Raw genomic sequence first — 19,694 nt, forward strand, 5'->3', positions numbered from 1 at the left:
AGTAAAACTGTCTCTTGAAACTAATGCAAATTAAATTCATAACATTAACTCTTCACAAGCAGATTTAAAAAGATAAGAAAATCATTTCAATTTGAACTTTTAGAGTCGATAAATATTGTAACAGCTATTAATGGCTCCAAATAGGGTTTCAGAAAGTTGCTGCAGATTAAGTTGTGATGGACGAAGGCAGGCGGGCATGCAGGGAGAATCGGCTTCCTGTGTAACAAGGCAGCAACCATCAGCTGTGCTCCTCTGTGAAGCGCCGGAAGCTCCCTGTAGATCAACTAGAGCAGCACTTTAAGATTCTATGAGAGATGCCTTCCATCTCCACCTCCTCCTCCTCTCCTGAGGTCAGCGCTGGCTGCACCACCTCACAGAACAAAAGGCCTACTTCTGAGGTGATCAATCCTGAAGTGAGGTGGGGGTGGGGGTGGGGGGAGTTAGATGAAGAGTGAGTGAGTGAGGGAGGGAGGGAGGGGGGAAACTAAACTGAAGGTCACTTCCATAGGAAGCCGGGAAAGTTCAGGTAAACGCACGTTGCTCCTTGTTAATGGCAGCCAAGCTAACGAGCGTCTCCTCGGACCTGACAGGATGCGGATTCATCAGAAAGTGATGAAACAGAATCCACCGCAGCTCTGGCAGCAGAGCTGCCTCTGTAGCAGGAGACACAGAGCAGAAGGCATACCGGCGCCGTAGTAAATATTAGCTTTGCTTTGTAAAAGGAAATAACTGGCGAGCCAATAATAGACTGCTGAAGTAAACAACTGAAGGAATGCTAATCATATTTGTGTTGGTGTAGCTCCTGTGAAGGAATTCGGGGTTCTAACTTTGCAAATACTCAAATCTCTCTGCAGCTTTTGAGTGCAGGTGAATGAATGGTGAATACCTCCAGCTGTGTGTGTGTGTGTGGGTGGGTTAGATTGTGTGCTTCCCACATTTTTACAGCACATCAGCGCAGAGTTTGCTTTGGTGTCATTCACATTTTCTCTCTTTCTCTCTGTGTGTGTGTGTGTGTGTGTGAACATGTGGGTTTTTGTCTGCCAGTTTTCCCAAGACACCTCTAAACCCCGCTAATCTTAATTCTGCAGAGATGGTGCGTATAATTAGAGTTTGGATCAGCGCCAGTGTCTTATTGCTCACAGTATACAGGCAGTATTGGCATCACAACCTGCCTGCACTGTGGGTGACCCTCATTCGGTCTCCCCCTTCTCCCCCGTCCTCCCTCCCTCTCTAACCCGTCCATCCATCATGGCATTGGTACAGGGCTTATGATAAGCCCAGAACCTCTGTCAGAGCCCCGCTCGTGCACTTCTTGATTCTGTTTCATCTCATTACAGGCTGTCTTCACTTCTTCTTTACTTTTATCCGCTCCTCTTCCTCCTCCTCCTCCTCCTCCTCCTTCTTCCCGCAGCTGTCTCATCTCCTCCATCTTTGTTCAGTTTTACCCTCAAACCACCTCAGTTTACTTTGCCCGCTCTAAAGTCAATAACTTTGATTCCTCCACCTGAACATGACTGAAAACATATACGATGCTGTAGCATAACATTAGCACCTGTTCCTCGCCTGCCTTTTGTGTTACGTAAGGAGAAAATCTATACAAAGCAGAGCTTTAGCTGCTCCTGAGCCCTCCCAGGACTGGGAGGCTGTCTGTGCAGCGAGGGGGGACTGAGTGATGAAGACCTTGGCACGTGGGTGAAAGCTGTTGAACAAGCGAATAAGAGGACCTTGGGTCAAGATTGTTTTGCCATGTCAGGTCCAGGGTGGAGAATGAAGTGGACTCAGCCTCCACAGCAAAGACTAATTCAACCTAATGTGATACTTGTACAGAACCAACTCCTCTTCCTCTTTAAATGTCCACTCTAATCTGCAGTTAATGCACAAATGTGGAACTGTGTTAACCCTTTAGAAACCCAAAAGCCTACCAAAATTAGACCTGAGTACACTGTGGCAATGACCTCTCCCATAGTCCTTAAATGCATCACGTGTAAGCGTAAACTGTGTCCTCAGAAAATACGACCAAATCTAAACCACTCAAAATTAATGAATAACAAGATTAGGTCCAAAACAAAAAATTTTGGACTCTAGAGCATAACTGGAGAGCTATGATTGATTCACATGTGACCAGCGGTCACATGACAAAAATTCAGCGAATATTTTGCTAAAATTACAGCAAAAAAATCAAATATCTGTGGCACATAAAGCTCATTGTTCCACTGTTTCTCCGTTATTCTCATGATTGTGCTGTTTGCATTGAGGCCCACAGTGACTAGAAATACAACAGGAGTGAACGAGGTCTGCTCTGCTGAAGTCTGGCCAGCTGGTAGACATATCTGTAAACAATTAAAAGCTCAAAATGGCGCCGACCCAGAGTGTTAAACAAAGCAAAGAAGTCAGAGTTATGACTGTGTGTGTATGAGAGATCTGGCAAAAAATTAAAAGTCCTGATTATGCGAACGGCGTCTCTGGCTGCATTGATTGTCGGTTGTCACACATTAGATTTGACTGGCAGACAGAACAGAGACGCACACACACACAGAGTCGGCCGCTCGTGACGTGAGTGATGTCAGAGAAGACTGACAGCCCGCCGGCCTGTTGTCGTCCTCTTGCTTCTCTTTGATGGTTAGCATGGTGGACTCATCACAGTGTGTTCAGTGGAAGGAGAAACCTATAAGGAGAATATGGATGGGGTGAGATGGACAGAGAGGTGCACGGCATGGACAGCAGGGGGCCAGAAGAAGAAGAAGAAAGAGAGAGGGAGAGAGAGACAAAGGGATGGAGGGAGGGAGAGAGAGGAAGGGAGGGATCAAAGACTTCCCCTGTGTCAGCATTCACAGTGTGCGTCCTCCACCCCCCCCACCTTCCGTGTCAGAGATGGAGAGATGGAGCAGCAGGTAGCCAGCATCGTCTCACATGTGAGGAAAACCTCCCCCCTCCCTCCCTCTCTACGCCTCTCCACCCCCTGCACGCCTCCTACTTCCTTCAGTGATGCTGAAGGATGATGGAGGATGATGGAGAGCTCTCCCACAGCATGTTTAAACACGCACATCAATAAATAAAGGGACTGATGTTAGTGCACCCACATGTGTGTCCACACACGTGCACAACCAACGTGTTTATCCACCCCCTCGTCCAACTGGCCACCTCGCCTTTCTGTTTTTGTTTTTTTTATCTCGACCAAGCTTGTTTATTTTTTATTTTTTCATCACTTCCAACATCATCACCTTTTGTAGTCATTTCCTGTCTTCTCCTGCATCTCGCTTTTCTTGTTTTTTTTCCTCACCCTCCGTCTCCTCCTTGCTCCTGCTCCTCTCCTCCTTTGACAGTGCTCAAACACATGTCCCTCGGTCATCCTCTGTGACATGTGTATAAATCAGCATTATTGATCAGCCTATGGATTTTCGAGGGAAACTACCTGCATTTAAAGTGCACATCAGTCTGTGGAACATTGTTGATTTTGCGAGATCAGGATTTTCCCGCAGTCCTTGAATGCACCATGAGATGTACAGTCAACCAAATCTGTGTGTGTCCAGACACATTAAATATAAATAAATATTAACCTTGCTGCACTCGTGCTCAAGCTTGTAACGTGATTAGTTATGCATTAAAGTTTCTGTATTTCTGTACCCCCCCCCTCTGGGCACCCTTCCCTGTGTGCTTATGAATTAAATTTACAGAGGGTTAATGTGCAGCTGAGGAAACACATACATGACTGGTCATGTGCAGGTATCTCCGAGGATGTGTGCCCACCTCATGGTTTTAATTAGGTTTATATATGCACAGCTTGCTCTGCCATAGTCAGATATCGCTCACATACACACACAGACTGACTGACTGCCCTGCAGAACACTAACAGCCGGTTTCAGGAGTGGGAGACTTGCACTGTACCTCCTCTGGCGCCTGGTTATCTTGGGAGTGCTGAGTGTTTGCTGTGCTGCGTCTGCCTACTCACAGCACAGCTTAATGAGATTTGTGCAAATTGTATTTTTTTCTGTAGGATTCCTTCCAGGATGGTTATTCTCCAAATTGTGCTTAACCCGAGGGTCCTGAGGTTAGAGTGTAGGGCTCTGAGGAGAAGCCCACACTGCAGTGATTGATGAATAAATGATACTGTAGATTAAAGGAGCTGATTATGAAGCCATCAGACCATCATTCATTATCATATACGACCATGAACCAGACAGTCTGTGCTAGACAGGACTGTGTAAGGAGGAAGAGGATGTAGCATTTTGAAACACACATGACCAGCAACATGATGAAGGGCAGGCCCTCTCAAAGTCTTTGTGAATGAGCAAAGGTGCCGACTGGGGTCTGCAAGAAGCTAAAGAGCCAGATATGACCTGGTGGAGTTGGTGAAGGCTAAAAACAGAGCAGAGTGTCAGCCGGGAGCATTCATAGACTGTGTTAGCCTGATGCTGCTGCTGCTTGGACACATTTGCAGTAAAGAACCCAGCGTCATCAGGTGTTTCAGGCCTGCATTAGACAGCTGCTTCAAGGAGACCGAACCAGGGTGGTCAGGTAGAACCAGGCTGATCAGGTAGAACCAGGCTGATCAGGTAGTGCTGCCACCTCTCTTAGTCCACAGACACCTTGGTGAGTTTCTTTTTGGTGTCATGCTTTGCTCTAATTTCCAGTGAAACTTACAGACACACACTTTCCTCTCTTCCATCGTTCACAGAGCTTATTGTCTTCTAACACCACTCTCCATCGACTCGCAGCTCAACTCCCATGTGAGCAGTAGAAAAGTTCAAATGTGAACAGGATAAAAAAAGCACCTAGTTTCAGCCAAGTGTTGGTGTTTGAATGAAGGTTAGCTGCATGTTAAGGCAGCCGAGCGGAGGCAGAGGTCGCCGGACTGAATCTTATGAAGTTTGTTTACTGCAACATTCAGACTCCTCCATCTGCTTTTTATCCACTGAATCAAACCTGCTGCTTTGTGCTGCTCAAGGAGCTCGGCGTGTGAAGAGGATGTCGTCTGCATGCAGATTCCTGCTTCCTCTGCACGCTGGTTACCACACTGACGGCTGCCTGCTGCAGCGTGCTGTATCAGAGAGAGAGACAGAGAGAGAGCAGGATGCAGAGGTTCTGTGGGTGTGTTAGGAGTTCAGCTCATAAATAAAACTGCAGGTTTGATGAGCTCTTAATAGAGCAGTGGATTTTATAATCAGTGAAAGATGAGGCGGCTGCTGTGTCGCTGCCTCCTCTCACAGTGTTCTGGCTCTCAGATGCTTCACACAGCGGGGGGTCTAATCGTGACAAATGGAGACTCGGCACAACGAGTCCCTCTCTCGGGTTTTCATTTGTTCTTCTGCAGAGAGCGAGCCGCTCACTCAGGTCACGTTACTTGAGCCTGTTTTTATTTGTGTTCATTGTAATGAGGCAGCTCTTAGACACGGTGCTGGGATTCATTCATGTTTCATGTTCTACTACTGTGCATCACAACGTTTCTATTTACAGCATCTGCTTCTCAGGACTGACGTGATTTCGGTCTGTCTGACTGTAAGAGCTCGTCATAAAGCCTATCCAATGCCTCCACAATACATTCTCTCACCCTGTTTTATCCCTAGCTTTATTTAGCACCCTAATGTTTTATTAATTTCCACATTTGCTAATGACTTCCTGCTTAAAAAACAAACAAACAGAGAGTTCAGTTAACAAAGCCTTCTGGGAAGTGGCTGCAGACAGCCGTGCCAGCTCTGTGAACTCGTCTGAATGAGGGCGGCGATAGTCCGGAAATGTGAGTAAAAGGAAAAATGAATGATGAGTGATTCAGGCAGCCAGTATCCAGGTAACAGAGCTGCAGTGTCTTCTATCAGATGGCATTAAAGTGTCTGCAGTCAGCTCGCAAAGTACTTTGGAAATTGTGCTTGTTCCCACCAGCTGCTGTGAATAAATTGTCTGTGTGTGTGATGTGCTTCAAGCCCCCCCCCCCCCCTGAAAACGTCACATTTAGTAAGACGAGTGTCAATAACCGCGATCGCCAGCCTCACATAGGATGAAATCACTCCGCTGACTGACTGAGAGCTGGTCAGTGTGGAGCTGTCTGCTGGGCTTTCAGGCTGATCTTGCTCCTGTTCTCTGCCTGTGTAATGTTTCAGCTGGTCTGCACACACCCGCCTGCTCTGTGTGTGTGTGTAAGTGTGAGGCGACATGTTTCAGACACACACTGATTGTTGTCCCCCAGTGTGTGTTGGCTTGTGTTGGACTCTCTCTCTTTTGTCAGTGTTTTCCAGCTCCTACAGCCGTTGCAGGTGTTTCTGTTTCCTCGCTGCTTGTGTTCAGGTCTTGGTGTCTTGACAGCTGATGCTGTTTGTTTCTCTGTTCACAGCCTTTGACACAGGAGCAGCGCCTTGTTTACTGGGGATTTCTGCCTCCTCTCTCTCTGCAGCTCACACTCTGTTTCACTCTGTTTCTGATTCTCCTTATTTCCGTGTCCATTCTCATCCTTTACCTCCCCTTCCTCCTCCTTCCCTCTCTCATAATCACCTCCCTCATCCTTTCTCCCCCCTTTGGCCAAGGTCCATGTTATAAATCAGAAGAAAATGAGAGTGTGCCTCTGCCGTGCAGTGCTGAAAAGTTAGAGTACAATTACTCAACTACAGTTTGAGGCTGCTAGTACTTGACTCTGGTCCTCTGAGGGACGCTGAAAATGCCAATACTGTCACCGGCAGCTTTCAAATGTTTAAGATTTGATCATAAAAATCGGATATTTACCTCCTGGACTTTCTTTATTTTTTAGATTATTGATCTTTGATTGTAGAAGCCCAATTATGCAGAATCATGATTACTGATTTCTTGACTACTCTGCAAAGCTACACTGATTAATATTCACAGAAGTCAGGAATAAATGGATTGCTGCTCCTCTGGTTTAATGCTTTAACCCTGCAGGAGTGATGTAGACCTGTAGTCCTGGTCTGGGGTTTTTTTTCTCAGTTTTGGGACTGGGTCTCAGCGCTCTCATCTGCCTCATGTTGAGCAGCAGTTGAATGCAGATCTTGCGCCAAACAGCAGAGAAAGTTTGCAGTGAACTAACTTGAGTGAGCACAGAGAAGCATTCAGTGGCTGAAAGAGCCAGATGTTCCTCTCAGGGTTCGGGTGAGCTGGTACAGACCTGCAGGTTTGACAAAATGCCCAGCAGCCAGTCTGAGTGTTCAGAATTGGTAAAATTACATCATTTATCAGGGGAAAAAAAATCAATCTTACTCATAAAAGTGGTGTAATTTCCTGTCTTTGAAATTTCTTTCTTTCTTTTTTCTTCTTCAAATTTAAGTTTAAAATTGCTGTTTCCTACTTTTCCAATTTAAAATTTTCCCCAAAAATATGCTGTTAGTGCTGCAAGATTCTGTCAAAAATAACAAAATCTGCACTCTGCTCCACAACTAGGACGCCATGACTGACTCACCTATGACCAACGGTCATGGAAAATAAAATCAGCAAAGAAAAGAAAAAAGAATGAAGAACTCCTTCATGCAACTAGGAAGCTGTGATTGGCTGGGTGACCAGAGGTCAATCAGGAAGTTATTGGCTTATCTGCAGGCTTCCAGATCAGCACTTGTGTATATCTTTATACATTTAATGCTGCCCTTTTTTGACCCTGTTCCCTTGTCACCATGGTGGAGCTGTTTCCATGCAGCTGTTCTACATTACAGAGAACAATGAGCCCGCACTGATTGTAACTGTGACAGGAGTGTGTACCTCACTCAGTTTTGGCAGCTGATTAAAGAACAGACCGTCTGTGTTTACGTGTCTCTGACCTTCGCTCTCCTCTTCTTCTTCTTCTTCTTCCTCCAGCAACTGCTCAGGGAGATGCAGCAGATGGCCAGCCGGCCTTTTGCCACCATCAACGTCGCCTTGGAGACGGACGAGGAGCCGCCTGACCTGATAGGAGGAAACGTCAAGGTGAGCGCAACCTTTTTCTTTGAGCACCCCAGAGATCTGCCTTTGTGTGTGTGTGTGTGTGTGTGTGCTGACGGGATGGCAGGCGACAGAGCTCCGTCCATCACTGCCGGTGTTGCTCATCTTCACCTGAAGTGGGCGCTCAGGTTTGAGTACAGCGATCAGTGTTCTATGTGCCATCTGCTTCACATCATGTTAGAACCTTTGAGGTGATTTGATTAGTTTTTGGCAGCTTTAAGTGTCCACATCAGTGGAGGAGGTCACCTAATGAAGGGTCAGTGCATGGACGAATAAAGGGAGGAGCTACACGGTTATTGTTGATGTCCTGATGGGAATGAATTTAGTTAACCCTGGAGTTAAACACATGCAGGTGAAAGAAGGTAATGCAGACTTTAAACTATACTCAGAAATAAATAAACAAACACACACCTACACCTGGGAAATGTTTGCTGGCAGTGCATTAACAAACAACAGTGAAGTCCAGACTGAAGGCAGAGTAACTGTGTGTAGTTATTTAAAATAGTTTGCATGGACGTTGTGGGTTCATTTTGGGCTTATCGTCACTGTTTTGAAGACCATATCCACAACGAGTAGATTAGAATGTAAAGGAATTACAGGTAGCAGGGATGTGAGCGTAAAGGTCAGGCAGAGCTGCAGAGGAGGCTTCATTACAGAGAGGAATTCTGAGCAGCAGTGGAAAGTATTTAAAGGTGTGCGTTGTTCTGAGGTGTAGAAGTTGGTGGTTGAGTGTTGGACGTGCACAGAGCCGCAGGCAGGTCTACCTGTGACTCTGCACGGTGTGATGAACGACCTCTGAATGCAGATGTAGTGCAGAATTATAGGGCTGTTTCAGCAGGGCGGCTCAGGGCCCCTGGGCTCTGACAGGGTTCATGCATCTCAGGGGGGTGGGGCGGTGGGGGTCTCAGCTCGCGAGCGCAAGGTTATTCCCACGGCAACGACTGCAGGGCCCCTCGGGAGGATCAGCAGCTATATATATATATATAAATACTGTATATATGAGGCTTCCTCTTAATTTATTTGTGTCTCTTTCAGCATTTCTCTTTAACTCTTTCTTTTGTTTTTATCGTCTTATTTTCCCTCTTTGTTCCTTTCTGTATTTTTGTTCCCCTCTTCTTTATTTGTGCTGTTTCCTCAGGTTTGTTCTCCTCTTCCTTTTTTCTTTCTTTTCCTCTCTCTCTCTCTCTCTCTCTCGTCTCCTGTCTGACGTCCTCACTTCACCACAGTGTCCTCCTCTAATTTACCAGCACTTTGCTGATGCTATCAGCTGTCTGCGGCTTTCTGTGGGCCTTATCTGCTGTGTTCATATGCATTCTGTGTGTGTTTGTGGGCGGGTGTATGTGTGTGTGTGTGTGCACACGTTCTGAAAGATGCAGCCCTCCTCCTCCTCCTCCTCCTCCTCCTCCTTCGTCTCCGGCTTTAGCTTTTCTTCTGGCGGCTCTTTTCTTCCATTCTACCCGGAGCTGCTCTCCTCCTCTCCATCAGGGCAGGAGCAGTCCAGGAGCAGAGATCCAATTTAGATCTTCCTCCTCAGCTTTCTGTGCCTTCACCTGCTCAGGCTGTGAGTGCGCACTATCCTATCTCCTCTCGGCTCAGATTGAGCGACTCAGAGCAGGTCCTTCCCCTTGTTTCCATGCTGTTTTATCAGGATGCTACAGCGGTGTATTAAGACCGGCGATCAGGTTGTACGGGAGGCCCGGCGCTGCACAGCGAGCTGAAGATCATTAAAGTTGTTTATAGCCTCTTTGGGAAGTCCAAACTTGCTTCACCGATGAGATATATATTCACTCAGCTTCTGCCAAATGGAGCCTGCGGCCCCGGCATCACAGGCAGATGATTACCTTTGTGACGCCTTCTGCTCTGCTTTTATTCATAGATACCGTGGGATGAGAGAAAATCCACACATGAGGCAGGAGAAGTCGGGTGGGGGGTGGAGCGGTGGAGGGGGGGGGGTGAAGCGCTTCCCTTTTATCTAACGCGATGGTGCACCCATTATCACCTGCACTTAGACTGTATCCTATGAAATTACAGGCTTTTTTTATACCGCTTGTGCCATTTGGATAACCTTAAATCCCCTGATTGCAGGAAAAAGTAAGGCTACAGGCCAAAAGCACAGGAACACTCAATTATGATCATTTCTAATAGATGGTAGTCATACATCCTGAATTTAAATCAGCCAGCACATCTGCAGGTTTTCACCAGTGTGTCCCGTGTGATATTGTGATGAAAGGAGGAATATTTGGAGCTTTTCTTGACACGTTTAAACCGTTTAATGTTGCGTCTGTGTCTGTGAAGCATCTTTCATCACTGGCTTCTCTGCAGCAGTGTCACTTGGTTACACAGAGAAGTGTTTTAGAGAGAGAAGCATGTGGGGGATGCCAGGAAACTTAAAAGATGATGATTCAGTTTTCATGAATCATTCTCACTTCAGCTGGAAAAAAGAAAAAAGAGTCAAGCTGTAAGATTGTAAGTGATTTTTTTTTTTTTCCCCAGCTGGTTCGCTGACGTCTCCTCGGTGACATAGAGCTGGTTATTGAAGTTGTTACGCTCGTCGTCTTCTGTTTGAATAGGCTTACCTCAGTTCACCTGTTGGGTTTAATCAGCTGAAGGCAGCCATTGCTGACTTTTTAAAGGTCTTTAGATTGTATAGTGTGCAGCAGGAACAGCCTCGGTGACAGTAAGAGCTGCACTCTGCAGATCTGCTTTGACCCCACGTTGCCTGTTCGTGTTCCTGATGGAGAGCTAAAGTTCTGATTTTATAAAACTTTCATGAAGCCTTACAGCTTGGTAAACGCAGCATTGATACACAGGTGATGGAGAGGAGGAGTGACCGCGTGAAGGCATGTCAGTTCTTCATTAAACCTTTGGAGGAAGTGCACTTGGACTCATGAGTATGACTTTACTCGAAGGATTAAGCGAGAACATCCAGTGATCCATGTTGAGCCCTCTTCCATCTATAGTGCTTCATGTGTGGTCTTTCTTCTCCAGTTATGACTTAATGTTTGTGCATTAATGTAGTGTAACGAGCTGGAGTCCACACCTGCTGTTTTATTTTGAACATCATCCAGAACCTCTCTGCTGCTCCTGTGTGTGACTCTGTTCAATCCGCCCAGCGGACACTGATGTGGCTCGGCTGAGTGCCAAAATGGACTTAGTGCAGTGGAGCATTGCGTATAGAGAGTCACTTCTGGGACGCTTTTGAAAATGCACTCTAGGTTCGTCTGGTGGGACCACACGCACAGACTAGACTGGAGTCGCCACCATCAACCGCTGCAGCCGCGGTGCAGGCGGTGTTCTGTGGATTTGATTTCATGCTATTTTTAGCATTTTTAGACAAGACAACGTTATCCAACAGAATAACAGAACAACAGTGGAATCTGGTGGCTATGTTTTTACAGAGCTCCCGCCCCCCCTGTGCTGTAATTGGCTGGAGGCTTCATACCTGCTGAATCGTCCCAAACACAGGAAGAAAATATGTTGTTTTTATTTAAAAACTGCTGCTTTAAACTCAGTTTATTGATCCTTTTTTCTGAAGAGTGAAAAAGCTCATCAAAGTCTCAGTGGAAAGTCGCTGCACCTGGTGAGTCACAGCAGCAGGGAGGTTGACTGGCTCTTGCTGCTGGTTGGGATGGAGGTGGAGGTGGAGGGGGGGAAGCTAGATCCTGACTGCTGCTAAAGAAGCGATGAATCCAGTGGATGAAAGCAGAGCAGCAAGCTCCGTCTGTCTGTCTGTGTGTGGTCTCAGCAGCCGTCCTGCGTGCTGGGCTAATTACTGAAGGTAATTTAACAAAACCTTTCGCCACTCTGCCTGGCCAGTCTAGATAACTCTCCAGAGTGGAGCTGGTTGGGGGTGGGGGGGCTGAAGGGAGAGGCTGCAACGCTGCAAAACAAAGGTATCTGCTGGGGAATGTTAATAACACACCGCCTCTGAAGAAGACCACAGGAAGAGGCACTTCCTTTGGGGAAAAAAAAGGCTCACAAGGAGTTTAAAAGGAAGGATAATTGAATTTTTCAAGGTGTAGTGTTTTGTTTTCCACCCTTAATTTCTGCTCAGGACACATGTGTGGAAGAAGATAACTGGTGTGTATGTTGTTGCGGTGAAGTGAAGCGCCTGGCGTGTGCGTGTACGTCGGCTGCAGTACAGACCAACGCCTGCACAGTGTGATGGAATATGAAACAAGGCCTGTTGAGATGAAAATGATCCTGTCGTCATGTCCCACATCAGTCTGACAGCGAGTCTCTTCCAATACCAAATGGATTGTATTTGCAGTGCCTGTTCCCTCTCCAGCCGGAATGTGAGATGCTGATTTTTGGAAATTGAGAAACAAGCACGTAAACAAGCGAGAACTTAAGAGCAGCTCGCAGCCGCTGCTGCAGTGGAAATTGGACTTGGCAGACGAGCCTTACAACAGCCCTAAGCTGTGAAATTAAAAGCTGCCAGTCTGTTTCTTCTTTTATTTATTTGTGTTTTTTTATATATATACACACACAGATGTGTTCGGGTTATCATGGGCGCTCCTCACTTTTCAATTGTAAAGTGAGAAATACATTTTGCCCGGGGCGAAAACAGGCACGTGGCGTGGAAAGCCGAGCCTAGTTGGACCGCTTCTGGCAAGGCCAAAATAATAGTTTCATCTCGTCATGTGCCAGGGGATTGAGGAGCAGAGTTAGCCAAGTGTGATATTGCACCACCTAATGTTGTGTTGGTATAGTTGTCAGTATTTTTTATTCCCATTTCTCGGCCGTCCACGTCAGCTGGATGTAACGACGTTCTGGCAGCGTGACTTTGGAAATGGGAAGAAATGATCCTTATAGTGAGTGGGTCTGTTGTCGTAACTTCCTATTATTGAGCCATCACTCATTTATCACACAAAGCTGGAAGGGATATTAAGGTTTTATCGGCCCGTGGGACAGTGCTGGCGTTTACTGTAATCAAATGAAAAATAGAATACCTTCATAAGGCTGTCTCTCACCTCTCCTGTGACTTTTTGTGACGCTGCTAAGTGCCTCCAAAGAGAGATAGACGACTGATCCTCAGCCAAATCCATACAACTTTGATTTTACTGTGTTTAGTTTGTTGAAACTAAAATGTTTTTTTTTAGCTAAAGTTTAGTTTTAATTAACATATAAATCAGTATGGTTCTTGCAGCAGTGAAAGCCATGGCTGTGCCCACGTATGCTACTAGCTTGGTCAGCAGTCCTCTGATATGAAAGATGTGATAGGGTCAGTGGTGGAGGAAGTACTGAAGCTTGGTACTTAAGTAAAAGTAGAAGAGCTACAACAATCCCATTTAAGTAAAAGTCTTAAGTACTTTTAAATGTACTTAAAGTATTAAAAGTAAAAGTACTCACACACTGAATATATATGATTGATTTCCATTGCAAAGGATCTGAACAGGTTAAAATAATCAAAGAAATCATCTTAAATTAAAATGGAGCATGTGTAGTTAATGTACATGTTCAGTCCAGAAGCAGCTGTGGACAGGTCTGTGTGTCATGAGGCAGGCTGTGGGCATCAAGTGAACAGAGAGGCTGCTGATAGCAAACAGGCATTCAGCATGTTTACTGTGTCAGTGTTCCTGCTGTAGATTCATGTTATGACTCATGTTAATCAGACATTAATGGATGGACCTGTGTTAGCATACAGCAGCTAACTAGTTAGCTCACTGAGCCAGAGCACCGGCATCATGACTGAGGCTCATTACAGAAACACAGCTGGCAGCGTGACACCACCTCCATGCAGAGTCTGACCTCTCATCAGTCCAGCACTGTGTTCATCACATGGAACAAGGAACTACAGATACTGGAGAAATGTAGTGGAGGAGAAAGTACAGGTAACAGCATGGAGTAAAAGTATAAAGTATGCACTATTATTTTTACTTAAGTAAAGTATAAATACATATATACAGTAACGATTTCTTAACTTTTACCAGAAGAGCTCATGTCATCATCTGAAGATGCTCTGAGATTGAAAGGAACAATGATAGTACAGTACAGGATTCATTCATATTCATCCAGGTCATGTTCTGTCCAAGGGTTTAAATCGAGTTAACAGCACATAGCTATTCTGGAGTTTCACCCCCCCCCCCTCCAATGACGCAGTAACTCCAGTGTGAAGCAGTGAATGCTATGCCATCCGATAGCTCGTTGTTGTTTACTACAAACACACTTATTTGTAGCTCCTTTCAGCGGTGCTGTTGGTTTCCTGTGTTGCATAATTAAGACGTTTTTTTGTGCTGCAGAGTTTTTGTCTCTCCTGCTTTCTTTTTCCTTAAGTAGAGGATAAACACTTTTGGCTGCCAGTCTCCTCAGCAACAGTTTGTAATTATTTTTGTTAAGTAAATAATTAAATGTTATTAAAATTAATGTTGATGTTGTTACGCTACAAGGAGCTGCAGGAGGCTGTATAGGAAAGAGACAAAGGAGAAGATTCTATATGGAAGAATGAGGTCTGTGTTCGCCTTGATAAGGTGGTTCTACATTTTTCCTTGCTGCAGTCAGAGTTCTGAGGATAAACAGCGTCATGCTGCACAGACTGCAGAGCCCTCTGGGACACACTTGTCTTCATTTTCTCGTACTAATGGTAAAAGAAGATGAAGATGAAGTAAATATAAAACAAAGCAGTGACCCATCACACTGTTTTTCCTGGTCCTATTTATTCATGTTAATTAGACTCATTTCTCAAAGTTCTCAGCACCATAACCATGCGTGTGTCCTGTCAGAGTTAGGAAGCAACACACATGCATTCCGTGATGTGAGGATTTATTTTCAGCGCCATGTTGTTGCTGCTGCTGCTGCTGCTGGTGGTCGGACCGCAGTGAGTCCATCCCACGACGAACCCATTTGTCTGCATCTGAACTCCTTCCCCCTGTCAGTTCTGAGGGGGGGCTGTAGCTCTGCATGTGTGTGGAGTGGAGGATCAACACAGCTGAAAATTGCTGCGAGCTTAAGAGGCATGCACGCCAAACACACACACACACAACCTCGCAGTAACCTCCCCTGACCAAAGACGCATGAGGCGAGCAGGTTCTCAGCTGCAGAGACACATTCAGGCACTCAGACATGAAGCAGTTATACACAGTAACACACTGGAAGCTGCTTTCTCAAGAGAAATTTGAAGCACAGTTATTTTCAATTAGCTGGAAAATAATACAAGTCTTCAAGTGCCCGCTTGAGGCTGGCTTCAGAAGTGTGTCAGCCTCCATATACCTCCATCTTAACTATTTATCCATTTTAGGATCACATACAAGAATCACATACACCGAGGTGATGGTCTGTCATCGCTTTTTAACACAAACAGTAGTCCAGTATATGTCAGTGGAGGTCCCTCAGCAGCAGGAAGTGATGCTATGTCCTCCTTTTTGGATTAAATTGGAGGAGGAGCAACAGTTGTAACCATGGTGACCTCCATCCATCCATCCATCCATTTTCTGAACCCATCACGGTGGAGCTGGAGTTTATCCCAGCTGTCAATAGGCAGGAGGTAGGGTTCTCACCCCTACTCTGTGCCACGTATGAGACTCAAAGTCGATACCGTTTACACACATGTGATAAGACAGGTGTGAGAATCTCCATGTAAACATGTAAACTTAGCAGAGTGCTGTACATGTTGCTCACACACAGGTGAGAAGAAAATGCCCTTTTCTGTCAAACTGCATCACAACACAGCCAGCTGCACAGATCATCCACATCTGGAGAGGGGCATAAACAAATACAGAGTATTCCTTCTGTTACAGCATAAGCTGCACTGAAACCACACACACACACACACACACACAAGCAGCCAGGTCTTTGTGCCACTTCCCCAGCTACCTGTGTGACAGCCTGTGCATCCTGCTGGTATGAAAGGTAAGCCTCAGAGAGACGGAGCAGAGAATAAATGTGTAAAATGGGTCAGAGCCTGAATATCATTACTGCCCTGCTTCCCATATGTATGCTCACTGTGTGTGAGTGTGTGAGAGAGACGAGCTGTGATGCATACAGTCGTGTGAGTGTGTCAGACCCTTGCAGCGCTCCCACTTGGGGCGTTAAAATGAACTCTCCAGAGGATAAAGACCGGCGTGGGAAGGGACTGGATCTGTGTGTAAGGTGTTTATGTGTGTGAGCACATTGAAAGGCTGTGTCAGTAGCGTGTGAAACCACACCATGGCCCAGTTTCCGGTCCTGCTCAGGAAATACAAAACGAAAGAGAGGGCGAGATAGAGAGACAGGGAAAGTTATCTGTATGCAGGTGAGATGGCAGCATCCTCCATATCCATGTCTTCTGTGAAGGTAAACCAATGAATATTGTACAAGGCGAGCTGCAGCAGCAGCAGCAGATCCGGACAGTGCTTACATCGGGGGGGGGGGTACTCATCCCCACATATGGATGAGTTGCTGATAAACAGCAGATATTGGTATTAGAGAGTCAGGTGTGTCAGATTGCCCGCGGCGACAGGAGTGCACCGACAGCAACGCCGACACAAATCTCCGCTCGCAGCGCTCGATATCCAGTCGCCCACGCTGCACACATGCAGCAGCCTATTGTCCTGAAATGACACAGTAGTGCACAGTAGGGGATTTTGAGAAGGGTGGATGGGTGGGGTGGGGGGGGGGGTTGGTTCAATTTGGGCCTGCAGATCAGTGTATGTGTCTCAGCAGGGGATGGAGAAGGGTTTTTTTTTCTATGCATGTTGCTGACACAAACAACAACAACAGTAGCAGCAAAGCCTCTGTTATCCGTGCCTTTGAAAGTGGCGTGTGTTCACCAGGATTTGGGAGGCTTGAGATGTGTAATGCTTTTTTCTTTTTTCCCCTTTTTCCTTTTCTTTCCGCAGTCCGTCCCAAAGCCCATTGCCCTGGAGCCTTGCTTTGGCAACAAAGCCGCCGTGCTCTCCATCTTTGTTCGGTTACCCAGGGGCTCCGGCGGCATCCCTCCTCCAGGACAGTCTGGTAAGACGCCTTCGCTTGTTTTCTTTCCTGTCCTTTTTTTTTTTTTATTATTATTATTTGATTGTTCTTCACTTTGATTTTCTTCAGCGTCCATCTTTGATCTGACTTCCTTCCTGTCTTGTGTAGCTTTAGTCATACTGTGACAGTTTTGAACAGTTCCGAACCTTTTAATGTCTAACTTGATTCACTTCCTCTTCTTTTGTTTTCCTCCACTGGGACACACACACACACACACACACAAATTCCACTTTTTTACAAAAGTGAACTCCTGTCAGTAAATTATGTCGCCACTTAACGTGCTCGCAGGAGGAAGACGGCAGGATGCTTTCAAATTAATGCACATAAATAACTTCTTCTTGTTAGTACAGACAGTGACCCCCCCATCAAAACCACTTAGCTTAACTGTCAGACACAGCAGTCCGTCATTGAAGACTATATTTGTGCTCACTCATCATTTGACAACAGAAAACTAAATGCATATACCCGTAGTGTACTAAAAAGACAAGTCAAATAGAACCGCAGACGCACAAAAACATGTACCTGTTCTCACCGTGCTGTTATTTATTAAGCAAACATAAAGCACAAAAAGAAAAGCATCAGGTGCACAATACTAAACAGCCACTCAGGTGGGTATGCAACAGAACATTGCACTGGATATATGGATGAATAAAGCTACTACAATCCTTCGACAGAAGCGCAGTGCTAGCTCGCCTGCTGTCAGGTTTGTGCGAGCACAACTCACTCAAATGTGACTGAACACTATTACCAGGACTGCAAACACAAACATCATGGACGCTGCGCTGTCTGCACCACAAATTGATCCAGATATCTGAGATTAGAGGGGGCTCGTTCCTAAATCCTGATGCCCAATGAAATTGTATTTAACGTTTCTCCTGATCTGTTCTTCCGAAACAAACTGACAACATCTCCAGTGAAACAAATAAATAAATATAAATCCTTCCAGATTTCTGCTCTGAAATGAGGAGAAATGACACCTGGGATCCTCAGCGACAGAAAGAAGAGTGAGGGATTATGGGATATGCGGTTTTAAGTGTTGAGCAGCACTGACAAAATCATGCACGTCAAAGAGAGAAACTAGCAATCATGTTATCTGTGGTCTCCTGTGTTTACAGTAATTATTCTGTGATTGATCGGACGTGGATGTATGGATGCTTCTGATCCCGCTCAGGCTCGTCTCTCTCTCTGTCTCTCTCTTCAGTCCTGATTCGTCTCGTCTCTGTTTTCCTCCCTTCATCCTCTTTCTGTCTGTGTGGAGTCTTCTCTCTGTGTTAGGAAGCAGACGGCAGCTTTATCCATGCATGCTCATCCTCAGCTTGAGTCTCTGTTGCTCCTCCTTTGTGAGGTCTGGTTTTAGTCGGTCTAGTCAGTGTTCCAGTTTTCGGAGCCATTCTGTTAGTGCTGAGAATTGAGTCCATTACGTTCTTTTTTCCTTTGCTCTGTCACCACACCACCATCCGTCCTTCATCTCTTTCTCTTTCAAGCCGGTCTGATACCACCATGAACTGTTTCACTCACATCTTCATAACATTTTTTCTCCTTTTCTGTCTCCTTAAAGGGCCCAGACTTGATTTCTTTCAGTATCTTTGCCCATCTGTGTCGTATAGCCTCCCATTAATTTAAGTCCCCAGACCCTCAGCACGCCCGAGGCCCTTATTAATTACCACACAGTCCTTTTGTCATAACAAAACCACCCCAGCTCTCGCTGGAGCTTTCCCTCGGGCAGGTTTATTGAGACCATGTTAGCCGTGTTGCTACCATATCCCCGTGCCTTTGGGGGTCTCTTGTGTTGTAATGCTTTTAACTTGTTTCCCATCCGGCCTTTTTAAAAAACGCTCATGCTGCCTTCTGTTGTCAGCATCACAGCCCTCTCAGCACATCTGCTTCCTGTTTGGTTCATTCCAAAATGGCGGCCCTTGTAGCTAAACTAAACAGCCAGGAGGAGGTCATCTTTGATTCGTATCTGAGCCTCATTTGGGCGATTTGAGCCGTCCTGTACCCACATTAAGATCAATGGGAGCGCTAATAGTTGCAGCCTGCTGCACAGACGACTGCATCGTTTCAGAGGATGTGATCCCAGCCATAGCTTCTCCCCTCAGAATTCATATGTTGCCGCCAGCTATGTGAGCTTGATCGCGGTAAATGCATCCATTATTGGTGATAAATGGAGTTTATTGGAATTTCATGGCTCAGGGAGTATTAATAAATGTTAATGAAGTGTGGTATAAGTTAATGATTGCCTGCACATGGAGCCTGTGATCTCACCACCTGTGTGTTTGGAGATGGTGTGTGTGTGTGTGTGTGTGTGTGTGTGTGTGTGTGTGTGTGTGTGCGCGCATTACAAACACCAACAGCTCTCACACAGTGCAGTTATTGCTGTAAATATGGTAACAAATGTGTAAAGCTAAGATGATTCACTCTTGACATGACCTGTATGGCATGTGATGGATTTGCTATTCGAGGGTAGTTTTTTTTTGGATGGCTGATTTATTAGTCTGCAAAACCTAAATGTGCAGCAGAGGAAATTGATCAATTAAAGATAAATGTGAGCTTTTAATTGACTTGATTGCTGGATAAACAATTGAAGTAACACAGTGAAGTTAAGTCAGAGAAACGGTCTTTGGCACTCCAAGGAACACAATTACATCGCCCTCTAGTGGCCACACTGTACCGAATTTGTTGTGACCCCTTGGGAAGGGGTCAAGGATCATGTGACCAAGTTTGGTTATGATCATTGACGGTAAAAACTATAGACAGTCACCCGTTTGTTTCTGAAGAGCTGTTTTGAGGCTCGGTGGGAGGCTCCGGGACATGCTGACTGCTGCCATGTTGGC

The 19,694-nt window shown here is 45.8% G+C and overlaps 1 protein-coding gene across 2 annotated transcripts in view; it reads left to right on the top strand.

Annotated features, from left to right (window-relative positions):
• Nucleotides 1–19,694, top strand: part of atrn (attractin) — a 91,046-nt gene that overhangs the window by 68,065 nt on the left and 3,287 nt on the right. For both annotated transcript variants that reach the window (XM_028394918.1, XM_028394917.1), the window contains exons 27-28: nt 7,789–7,896; nt 16,728–16,842. In XM_028394918.1, coding sequence (XP_028250719.1) covers nt 7,789–7,896; nt 16,728–16,842 — 223 coding nt within the window. The remainder of the gene's footprint in view (nt 1–7,788; nt 7,897–16,727; nt 16,843–19,694) is intronic.

Source organism: Parambassis ranga, chromosome 22 (genome assembly GCF_900634625.1).
Source record: "Parambassis ranga chromosome 22, fParRan2.1, whole genome shotgun sequence".
In the NCBI taxonomy this organism is placed as follows: Eukaryota; Metazoa; Chordata; class Actinopteri; family Ambassidae; genus Parambassis; species Parambassis ranga.